This window comes from Etheostoma spectabile, chromosome 14, assembly GCF_008692095.1.
Source record: "Etheostoma spectabile isolate EspeVRDwgs_2016 chromosome 14, UIUC_Espe_1.0, whole genome shotgun sequence".
In the NCBI taxonomy this organism is placed as follows: domain Eukaryota; kingdom Metazoa; phylum Chordata; class Actinopteri; order Perciformes; family Percidae; genus Etheostoma; species Etheostoma spectabile.
In genome coordinates this window covers 6,994,291-7,006,344 of record NC_045746.1, presented here as the reverse complement: position 1 = coordinate 7,006,344, position 12,054 = coordinate 6,994,291, and the positions used below count along the sequence as shown (strand labels likewise).

The 12,054-nt window shown below is 40.0% G+C and overlaps 1 protein-coding gene across 1 annotated transcript in view; it reads right to left on the bottom strand.

The window, feature by feature from the left end:
• LOC116702105 (tropomyosin alpha-3 chain) overlaps positions 1-12,032 on the bottom strand; it is an 18,063-nt gene extending 6,031 nt beyond the window's left edge. Inside the window, exons 1-6 of the mRNA XM_032536257.1 lie at positions 11,793-12,032; positions 7,277-7,402; positions 4,276-4,409; positions 1,998-2,115; positions 1,666-1,736; positions 988-1,063 (exon numbers count right to left, since the gene is read on the bottom strand). Of these exons, the coding sequence (XP_032392148.1) occupies positions 988-1,063; positions 1,666-1,736; positions 1,998-2,115; positions 4,276-4,409; positions 7,277-7,402; positions 11,793-11,906 (639 nt within the window). The 5' untranslated portion in view covers positions 11,907-12,032. The remainder of the gene's footprint in view (positions 1-987; positions 1,064-1,665; positions 1,737-1,997; positions 2,116-4,275; positions 4,410-7,276; positions 7,403-11,792) is intronic.
• Between the last annotated feature and the right edge of the window lie 22 nt (positions 12,033-12,054).

Genomic DNA, 12,054 nt, shown 5'->3' with positions numbered 1-12,054 from the left:
TTTAATTGTTATTAACATAGCTGTATATTGTTAAATATGAGGGGCAAACCTGTATTTGGACCAGTGTTTCCGCTGGTAACTCTGCTATTGCGGCCGCCACGGCGCAGAACACAGAAGAAGTTATTGAATGCGACTAATTTCAGTTGGTGGAGTAATAGCGTGTGAGACGGAGCTGCTGGACCTGGACCTGGACCAGCACCTGGGCCAGAGATGTGACCCATGGCCAGAATATCATAGTTCATAAAAATGCAGCGCAGTGACGATACAGACATTTCAAGCACACAACGTGTGTATCCGCCGTTCGACCCGTGCTGGACCCGTTCATAACGAGTCAGCCGTCTCTCTGAGCCTATGTGACAATAAAATTTGTTTTGGTTAAAATCAACAAATAATTGTGAGAAGAACCGTGATCACAATATTTTTTAAAATAATCGTGATTATCATTTTGGCCATAATCGTGCAGCCCTACAAAAAGACCAGAACACCAGACAGGGATGGCGATCTTCAAAGGCTTGCCTAGGAGGGTTCGTAAAAGCAGTTTAAAACAGTCGAAAGATTTAGCAGAACTGATTTCAAACCAACTGCAAATGATATAAAGCGGCTTGGCTGAGGCACAAGTAGATGGAATTTGCAACAGTCCCGACAGGAGAAAATGAAAGTGTGAATTAAAAATTAAATAGTTAGTTTTAGACCTTTCTTCCCTTAAAGTTACTTAAAATACGTAATGTCACATTTATTTACAAAGAATATCAATGCTATGTTACTCCTTACATGGTAAGGGGGGTGTAGCATGGGCCAAGGAAGAACACATTACCTTTTGGAGCAAATCAGAATTAAGGGGCAAATACAGAAATTCATGAAAAAAAAAGGTATGAAAAAAAGAGATGGGACATTAGTGCTGACACAATCCCTGCTTGGTGTGAAACCACCGTTACACAGGTCACAGGAAAAAAAACAACTGCTGTGTCGTGCTGTATCTGGCCCTACCTTCTCCGCCTGGGCCTCCAGAGACTTGAGGTTGTTGGTGACGTTCTTCAGTTCCTCCTCCAGTTCTGCGCATTTACTGGTTCAGTTTGAAATTTGAGAAGTAAGAAGAGAAACAGGAGATAGGAAGGACATTTGATTACTTTGGAGAAAACTGTGAACAGAGTTGCACATTGTAAAGAGTGTTCAGATCCTTGACTTCAGTAAAAGTAGTAATACCACAATGAAATACTCCAGTGCATGTAAGAAGTATGGGCTGTTGTAGCGACAGCCTACAGTAGCAGACAGCACTTCAATAAAAGGACTGCAACCTGCATTTGGTGGTGCTACACTGTGTTGTAAAATGGCAAACCTTAAAAGTCCTGCTTTCAAAATGTACTAAAATAGAAGTACAGTAGCAAAATGACCTGAATGTTAAAATTACAAATGCCCATTGCGCAGAATGGCCCATCAGTGTGATGTTATATTACTGAATCATCATTATAATGAATGCTTTCAGCAGCATTCAAATATTATGGCTGTGTGGAATCTAAAATCAGCCGAAACAGAGACATAGTGCTTTGTAAAATGAATCAGTTTTTTGTGACAGCTTGCATTTTTCCTGGACTATGATCGATGAAAGCGAGGGAGGCCAGACCTCATGACACACAGCCAATCAAATCAAAGGAGAAGAGAACTCACGCCTCGGCCAGCTCGGCCCTCTCCTCCGTACGTTCCAGCTCTGCTTCTACAATCACCAGCTTACGAGCCACCTGCACAAGAAATGATACATTCAATTATTCATCTATACGATACATCCATATGAATATTAGAGGGCTTAAAAACATGATCAACTCCTTGATAGTCACCAGTCAGTAAAAGAGATATTTGTTATGTGGACTATCAGTTTGAGTGCTAATCATTCAGTCATGGTGCCCGTTAGTGTGAAGCCAGAATGCCCGGCTGTATGGCTGTATTATTTCCTATACTGCCCTAATATCATAATCATACATACAGTAAACAGAAACACTCACCTCCTCATACTTGCGGTCGGCCTCCTCTGCAATGTGTTTGGCCTCCTTCAGCTGAATCTCCTGAAGCTCCATCTTCTCTTCATCCTTTAGAGCCCGGTTCTCTATCACCTTCATACCTCTACACACAAATATTGCAAATATTTGTTTAATTTTAAGTCTTTTCTTTTGTTCTTCATTTATTCTTTATGAATATAATCTAATTTTAGGAAACCCCATAACAAATGCCTGGATTTTTTTTTGGATTGATCTGTTAGTAGTTTTTAATTTCAGCTTTCATTTTCTGATTAAATATGTATTATGATAGTTATATATTTTGATAGTCGAATAGTTATCTGACAGGTATCAGCAGATGAAAAACAAAACAATGAGTGAATAATGTTGGCACATGATGTGGAGTTGATGTGGAGTTGTAGTGTTACTCTATTGAGGAAAATGTATATTAGTGGAAGTCCAGTTTTTTTTTAAACTTCATTCCTTTTTACATTTTTATGTCTCATGAGCTATTTGGGTCTACAGCTGTAGCCATATTTTCTGTTACCATGGTCTCTGCAGTAATCCAACAGACTGACTATCCTAGAAATCCAGAGTTCTCGCAAGAGCACAATTTGAATTTGCTCAGCGAGTTAATCTGGCATCGAGTTATGCTGCTCATTAACTATGCCCTTGTAGCCGAGCTGCGCCAATCCCATCGGTGTATCTGATATAGGCGGGACCAGAAGCGAGCTAAATAGATGACAACAGTTTAATCTACCAGTTAGCTCTGCTGGTAGCTAAACCTATGGGGCTCTGGATACGTCACCCTGTGTGTTGTTGTGATTGGTCGTAGGGTTATCCAATCACGTGCAGTGAGATTTTTAAATTCACACTGGTGCTGCCCCTTGAGATGGCCGACTTTCATTACTCAATGCCAGACACTTAATCTTTCGGATTTGGGTCTGGATTTCAAGGCTATCTTAAAACTGGGTAAAATGCCAAATTGGGCCAGAGCTTCTGATCAGCATCAAACAGGGAGCAGGAAGTTAGTTTGGTGTTTATGTCTGTTTTCCTGTGTTTATGTTTTAGCCTGGTTCTGTCTTGTCTTGCATTTTTTGTAATTTGTTTTGGTCCGGTCTTGTAAATGTTCTGTTTCCTGTCTTATTTTGAAGTCTGGTCTCTCTCTCTCGTCTTGTATTTAGTTCTACTTCCTGTGTTTTCCCGCCTCTGTGATTACCTGATGTTTTCCACCTGTTTCCCAGCCCTATTGTCACCTGCCTCTTGTTTCCTCGTTACCCTCTATATTTAGTCTTAGTGCTTTCCTTTTTCTGTTTGGTGTGTGGCATGTGCTATTTTGTATCGCCTCCCTGCAGTTTTGTCAGCCCCTGTGCTTGAGTTTTAGTTTTTTCCCTTGTTCCTTGTATTTGTGTTTATTCCTGGACTCTGTTTTTGTTAAAAGAAATCATTTTTTTTAACCCTCTTCTGCCTGCCTGCCCTTCTGTTTTTGGGTCCTACTTTCCCTGATTTATAACACATAGTCTGTGGCCAAGGCTGCCATTCAATGTGCCACCTGCTCCTGAGATAAACAATAACACATATTCACACACCAAGCAAGGTAGAAATTTGGGGTTCAGTGTCTTGCCTAAGGACACTTGGATATGGCACTGCAAGGCCAGGGATCAAACCCCCAACTATTCGATTGTTGGGCAACCACTCTACCTGAGCCCCAGCTTATTATACGCTATTTTCACAAATGATTTACCACTTGTTTTAAAAACAGCCAGTATATCAATGTATGCAGATGATTCAACTAATTAAATGTTGCAACTCACATCTCATGAGTTATATAAACACAACCCTAGAGCAGGAGTTGCAATCGGGGGTTGAATGGATTAAAAAAATAAGCTGGTTCTTAATCAAAGGCAAAAAACTGGGTGTGACTCATCAATTTATGACTAGGCTTTGCCGGCCACATGCTCATTTTCCAGTGGTTGGTTGTCTTTTCTTGGTTAGCTTGAGTGGCCACTCCATTTACAGGTTCAGCTTTTGTAGGCTCTCTATTGGGTTTGCGTGGCTTAGTCTTGTGGTTTGCAGACTGACCTCAGTACCTTACAGTAATGGGTCACCCTGCTGTGGTGATGTACATGTGTTCTCCAGAACTTGTGACAACCTGCAGCAGCCCTGCTGAGTCTGTGAAACACTGCTGTTCAGCCTGTTGTTACAGTAAGTTAGACTTTAAGCGGGCTATGCCAACATGGCTGTTAAGGTTCGTATCCCACTGATCCCTATGACAGCAGGAGGTCACCTCTCGCTCTCATCAGCAGCCTTCTCAGCCTCCTCCAGCTTCTGCAGAGCCGTCGCCAGTCTCTCCTGAGCTCGGTCCAACTCCTCCTCCACCAGCTGGATACGTCTGTTCAAAGAAGCCACTTCTGCTTCAGCCTGAACACAGAGAAACATGGTTGAGACACACCAGCTGCATAGGTCTGAGCTGCTTGCGGAGAAGTAGCTGTTCCACAGCTCTTTTTTCAAATTCTAATGCTAAATCAATTACACATTTATTCTGAAACCAATTTGAAAGAAAATGTGTTTTGTCATATATTGTAGACACACTGGAGCTTATGGAAAACAAGCTTGATGGTGGCGATCAGAAGATGGGAATATTAGCCTTACATTATGGTACTCCAGACCCATTAATGCTTGCTGTGATGCTTTAACATTCAGCCTGCACAGACAAATACCTATGTATATAATGTACATGGCAAGGAAAAAGTGGAAGGAGAAGAAGTGCTATACCAATTTTGCATTTAGTACTCAGGATATTTTTATAAATAGTGTTTTATAGTTTATTGTTAAGTAATAATGCTGTCCAGTCAGGTTGTCACTAGGTAAAAAATTGAAGTAACAACACAGATATTCAGCCAAACATTCAAACTGTTAATTTATTTAAAATCATGAGATGCAGTACTTAAGGCTAAAGAAAAGAGAAGAACGGTAAAATGCCCAGTGGAAACAGGCTTATTGTTATTCAGCTGTATAGTTATGTGTAGGATTTTTAAAATGATGAAATGCTTGCTAAAACTGCTATGGTTCTGTACTTTAAAGGTTAGAGAAAATTGAAAATGCAGTGTTGATATTGTCCCATGCAGGGCCCAGGGCTCCTAAATCCATTGTTGTTCTTGTCTATCAATGTCCTGTTTACAAAATTGGACTTCCTGTCTCTGTTCGGACATCAAACCATCTAAGAAGTCATGTGTGGAAGCGTTTGGATTCTACACTTAGTTGAAAAATCATGAGTAACGGCTTTGAAGTCACTCGTTAGTTGGACACCGGGAATGAATGGAACATGGTCAATTCTACAATGAAATTTAGGATTATTTCATACAGGTTGTGCTAACATAAATTTCCATGATATTTTAACGTGTATATATACTGTGTATATATACATTAAAGGTTCAGCTATTTTAAGAGATTTTAATGATTTATTTTTAGCTACTGATTCTGGTGACTGTGTTATCCTTGTGCTTTTGGATTTAATGGCTGCATTTGACACAGTGGACCATGATATATTGATCACACGTTTTGAGCAGTGGGTGGGCATCAGGGGCATAGCGCTGGAGTGGTTAAACTTGTACTTGACTGACCTAATTTTATGTGTTAGCCTTGGTAACTGTATCTTCCACTGTTCCTCTCTCATGTGGGGTTCCACAAGGCTCAGTTCTTGGCCCTCTCGTTTTCTCTCTTTATTTGCTCCAACTTAGTTCAATACTTAGGAAGCATGGTATTTCATTCCATTGTTACGCAGATGACAGTCAGATTTATGTGCCTCTTAAAAAGAAAGATGCATGCTCCATCAGATTGCTACTTATGTGGCTCAAAGACATAAAGACCTGGATGGCTCTGAACTTTTTAAATATTAATGATGAAAAGATGGAAGTGATGGTTTTTGGTGGCACCACTGGGACCCCTGTAGATCTGGGTTCCTTGGTACAGCATGTTAAACCTTGCATCAAAATGCTCTCTCATGTCAGATGATCAGCTGCTCCTGAGTGTGCCTAAAACTAAGAGGAAGCTCAGAGGGGACCGTGCCTTTGCGGTGTCAACTCCAAAATTGTGGAATGATTTGCCTCTGATGTTAAACAGGCCTCATCTTTGTCTATTTTTAAATCATGTCTTAAAACCCACCTTTTCTCTGTGGCCTTTGACAACTAGTAAGAGGTCAACTTTATTTACTGCATTTAATTATTTAGTTTAATTGTTTTTACTGCGCAGGTATTGTTTTTTTTTGTGTTATAATGTTATGTTTCTTTCTGTATTTTTGTATTTTTCTGTACAATACTTTGGTTGTTTTAAAGTGCTTGACAAATAAAGTTGGATTGGATTTTTATTTGTTTGCTGTTGATCTTTTGAAAAAGGGAAATTCTCTGTGATATGGGATGGATGAGATGTGAGTGTTGATTGTAGTTGATGAACTAGAATTGGGAGCTTGTTCCTCTAGGATCCCTGCCCTCACACTGCTATTTTTGCCAGGCATTCGTTAAAGGAAGAACAATGGCCTTGCTGACAGCTGTACTTTCTATATGGAGACTTATTTCTCTCAAACTGAAAGGAGGCAGAAGATTACAGGCTGGAATGTTTTCTTTCCTCTTTAATGATCGTAGATTAGCATGGTTGGTGGTCAAGTTATATATACAGATATGTATAAACACAATTTAAATGTATTAATTGTGGTTGTAATCTGACTGAATTTATTCAAATGTACTAAGTAGCAAACATTTCATAAAAATCATTGACTCCAAAAGGAGAGAGACTAAATCCATACTGTGACCCTAGAGGAATGGATTAAGTAGCTAAAATGGACTCGGACCATTGTTAAGCCTGCAGTCAAGGCTGAGTGGCTGACATCATTGCCAAAATAGGGCTCTGAATCCTCCCAACAGCTGTGAGGAGTCCATGCAGAGCATGATGGGAATGGAATGTAAGGGAGAAGCCTGCTTTATACAGGCAGCATCACAGCTTTAATCAGAGCCTCAGGTCAGGATGAGAAGGTACTGAGTCTGTGATATTAACAGGTTTACTTTGTGCAGTGACAGTTCCTCTACATAATCAGGTAGAAATAATAAATACAAATAGACAAGGTATTTAACTAAAGAACTAACTAATTAACTTACACTTGCCTAGGCCCAGTTTCTGTTCTGTTCAGTAGTTTCTATTCTCTGGAGTAGCTGGTCCAGCATTGACAATAGCATGTCACAAAGTGAATTAATCACTACATTTGCAAATTGCACTTTTGGAATTGTATTACTCACGTCAGCAGCCTTCTTGTCGGCCACCTCAAGCTTCTCCTGAGCATCCTTCAGGGCCTCAGAGTATTTGTCAAGCTCATCCTCTGTCCCTTTCAGCTTCTTTTGCATTTGAAGAATTTCATCTTCATGCTGATGGAGGGGAAGATTAAACACAAAGTGAGCCATTTTGCAATATCACGTTCAAAAACGTAATCATCAGAAAATTTATTAACATGCACATTGTTTGTAAAACCCCTGGATTATAATTTGTAATATATATTCCTGTAAAAGTTCAGTCTCAAAACAATACTCACCGGCCAATGTGTACATTGAAGCACCTTTTGTTTACTGTAATCAGTCCATCATACTGGCCATTAAAATATCCCTTCCTGTCATGTTTCTATTGGGAAACCCACACATACTGTGCAAAGAGTAAATGAAATACCAAAACAACTAACTTTGGAAGCTATCCAATCGATATGACTAACTCCAAGTGCAAGAAGTTCAGCTTCCTGTGTAATTGTGTAGCCTGTCCTCTTTGCAGGTCTCCGTGGTGGAGAGGCGCCAGTGAGGCTCAGGCTCTAGCTGTTTGGTCAAACCTGGAAAACTCTTGACAACCTCCTGGATCTATTTTCTTCAAAAATGTTTACATTGCATGCTGTTTGTCCTAATGAATGCCTATATGTTTGTTATAATAATTTTTTTATCTATTGTAGTACTGTTTCTTGTCTAAAGCGAGGGTCTAAGGTGGTGTCGTATGCTATACAGACCCTACAGGAAAATGTGTGATTTGTGATATTGGGCTATATAAATAAAACTGACTTGACCTTACTAAAGCCTCATAATAACTTCAGATAAACAACATTTTTACTCCGAATGAGTACTATGGATTGTTTCTTCCAACATTGGAAGCATGTTAGGAAGATGTCTCAGACTGTCCTCACCCAGAAAATTACCATATAGGTCCATCGTGCAAGTATCTTTTAACGACCCATAATTACGTTTACCCTTTTGGGCGTTGCCCTATAGTGGCCAGAGTAATTAGCAAATGAGGACACCAAGGTTCATGTCTGTGTGAAAGCAAAAGTCAATTGGGACTCTATAAAATGAACTGAAACTGTAACAGACGTAAGTCCCTGACTTGGATATGTTCTGGCTGTAGTTAGGTCCTTGACTTAATTTAAGCTGGCCCATGATCTTTACGGTTATATATTGATAAAAGCTCTTTTCAGACAACATGTAAGGCAAGAAGCTTTTAACTAGTTCATATCTGCATAAGTTTCGCAAAGCCACAAAAATTGTTGAACCAAATCAACAACATTAGCATGGTGTGTTAACACCACATACTGTAAAAATAATGGACAGCAGTGATGTCACCCACTGGTTTGTGGAATGCGATTTTAAAAGAATTCAGTTTGGCAGTATGGCAATCGCAATCTTCGTTTTTCTTTTAACCGGACGCGATAAGTGTTTTTAACGAGAGGGTGGAGCCAGTAGCGCATATGGTTGGTGCTGCAGTAAGCTAAATGCTAATGAGGAAAAGTTGCTGATTTTCAACCCTTCAAGTGATCAGCTGGAGTTTTAGTGGCTGGTAAACACAGACCTCCAAATAGTGGAGCCATTCATCTGCATGAACAGCAGTACAGAAAATCTGCAGACTTTTCCAGTTAGGGCTAGCTAACTAGCTAGCTGGGTGACAAGGTGCTCCTGAATGCTGAACAAGGCATTTGATTAAAAGGGGCATGGCTAAAGCATCGGGGTCAGGGCAAACCAGCACCACATAGAAGCCACTCCCTGCTGAGTGCAATGATGTATTTTCTATTAATGGTCTATTTTAAAGTCCACAGTGTTATTATGGTTAGCATTGCCAAGCATCTGTTATGATTGACAGGTCCTAAAGCATTCCCTGACTCTATTTTAAAATACATGGCACCCCTCATTATGAAAATGTTTACTGAGGTAATAAATCAAGTAAGCAGTAGGCTCATTTTCTTACAGACTTCTATAGAAACGGGAAAAGGTAAAGAGAGTGAAGTTTTGAAGAGAGTCAGCTTTGCCTTCACTTTCAGGGAATTTGACCCTAATCGTTTTCATGTGAAGCATACTGATGCCCATAGGCTGCACAGACATTTTAACCAAGATTACCTTTTAACAATGCTATAATTATGTAAAAATCATACGCTTTGCACTTTAACATTTATAGGTCATGTTAACATGGACATGTAATATAGCAGTAGTAGTGTAACAGTGTAAAATATTCAAATAGTAGAGTATTATGTAAAAAATGATACAGTGGAGAAGAACAGTTCACCAGACGCTGGTGATCATGAGCTTGAATTGAACAAAATAGAAATCAACACAGCTTACATTAACTTCTGTTCTCAACAACGCAAAACAAGACCTATATTACTAAGAATGTCTAAGGTTGTATCAAACGCAAGAGGCTTGCTTTGAGGAATTAAGGACCAAATGGAACTAAGATCAGCACTGAGGGAGCAGGACTACAAACTCAACACAACTAAAAGCCAATCCACTGCAAAGGACGTCTGTGCAAAGAAATAAGAAGAAACTGTGGGCCACCTTGAAATCTATAAGAAACATGACTCCCAGTAGGAAACCACAGGACACAGCAGATGGCAACACTATGCTAAACGATTTGACAACTTTTATGTTAGGTTTGATTTACAGGATTTATTTTTAGAACTTGACAGAGTCATTGAAACCAAAACAATTACTGATTACGTTCCAAGGATAGAAATGAGTCCCACAGAAGTCACAAGACTATTTAAAAGAACAACCACCAATAAGGCAACGGGCCCTGGTGATGTCTCAGCTTTCCTTTTGAAGACATGTGCAGAGAAACTAATACCGGACTGGGTCTAGGTGTGTTGACTCACATATAGTTCCATCTTTCTAAGGATTATAGCCCTGACATACGTTGTGATCAAGTGTCTGGAATAGATAAGGGTGTCAGAGTTAAAGTCAAACACAAATGTACAGCTAGATTCTCATCAATTTGCATATACAGTAAAGACAGTCATGTCACTGATGATGCAATACTAACCATAATTCACTTCACTTTGAAACACACCGTTAAAAGGTTTGTACAGTAGTGTGATGACCATTATCTCATAGTGAACACTAAGAACACAGAAGAAATTATCTTAGATCTGGGGTATCATTCTCCACTGTTGGTCCATAACGCATGTATTATCCTAATCCTGTCTACTTATAATTATGACATCATTCAAATAAACTGCATTCTCTACTACGTGGGGGACGTATTTTCCCATTGTGTTTGGAATGCAATTAGATCACTACAGATGTGTTCTGGGTCAATTTGGGATCAGATCTCTACCAGATGTAAAAGTTATTAGCAAGACCACTTAAAAAAATAATGTGCCCTGCGAGTTGAAAGGCCTCTTCCCGTAAGCTACTGTTAATAGCAGTAGCTAGCTTGTCTTCCTCGCATTAAGTGATTCAACGATGAGATAACGTGACATGACGATGCTCTTCCATACAGGGCACAACAGGGTGAGTAAGGATCAGATAATCATGAAGTATAACCTTGTGAGGGCTTACTCAAAATCGACAGTATGATATATCAGTTTACTCTTTACAAAAAAAATGGATTCAATTATAGTAGCTATGTGCTACTCAGAGGCTGATTCAGAATTAATCAGGGCCAACTCGTGAAGAAAGTGGTCTATTCTATTGTGTCTATTCACAGACATTTTTATTTTTACAATTGGGCGCTCCAATTCTACCAGCCAGTAGTGCTAGACACTCATTTCTCCTACAGTATCATACATCGTGGAACAGATGACAGCGCAGGGATGGGATTGCTGCATTCTCTTCATTTTGCAAATGAAGCTGTCCCATCCAAAGATACATTTAGGTAGGTCCTCTTCCCCATGATAAGGTAGTACATTCACAAAACATGAGCAGTCAACCATTTTCAATGTTGTGGTTTTATATATCTATATAAATATATGCCTTTGCATATGAGCCTGTTGGGTTCCACCCTCCCCATTTTCTACCTGAACTGAAGCCAACAGCAGTCCAAGTTTCGGGCCATTTTGTCACGCATTGGTGCTCAGGTAGTTCAGGTTGGGCAGTGGTAAGATTAAAAGTAGCAGAGCAAAGCAAAAAAAAATAACTCCATGTCTCTGGGATTCAGTCAGGTCGGGTCTTAAAGACGCAGACAGGTCGGTATCGGGTCTCAGCTTTAGGCCTGGGTAGAACTCTTTGATCAGTCACCATCCAAAGCTATGATGGGAAATAGTTTGAAGATACCATCCAGAGATGATAGATACTGCCTCTGATTTATGTCAGTCAGAAAGAAATGAAATTGGGATAATTAGGCTTTTGTAACGGCTCTCCTAATAACTTCATGAGACAGAAACATCTCAGTCAATTGACAGACCATATGGTAACCATATGGCTAGAAATCTTCCTCTGCCTCAGAGAACTCTAACACTGAGTCCCACCTGTTTAATGAGACTATTTCTATGTGATTAGATCTGTGTTCATAACCCACCTGCTTGCTTCTGTCTTCAGCTGCTTTCTTGTCTGCTTCAGCTTGTTCAGCCTGGTCCAGTGCATTCTCCTTGTCCAACTTCAGCATAAGCATCTTCTTTTTGATGGCCTCCATTTTGGCTGATGTTTAATTCTAGAGATGGGAAGACAAACTGTTGCAGGGCCGATGACCTGAGAGTCTGGTGGAGACACTAAACCCTGACAAAGATAGAGGGAGACCATTTATATGAGGACGGAGGAGACACACCCACTACTAAGCCCCT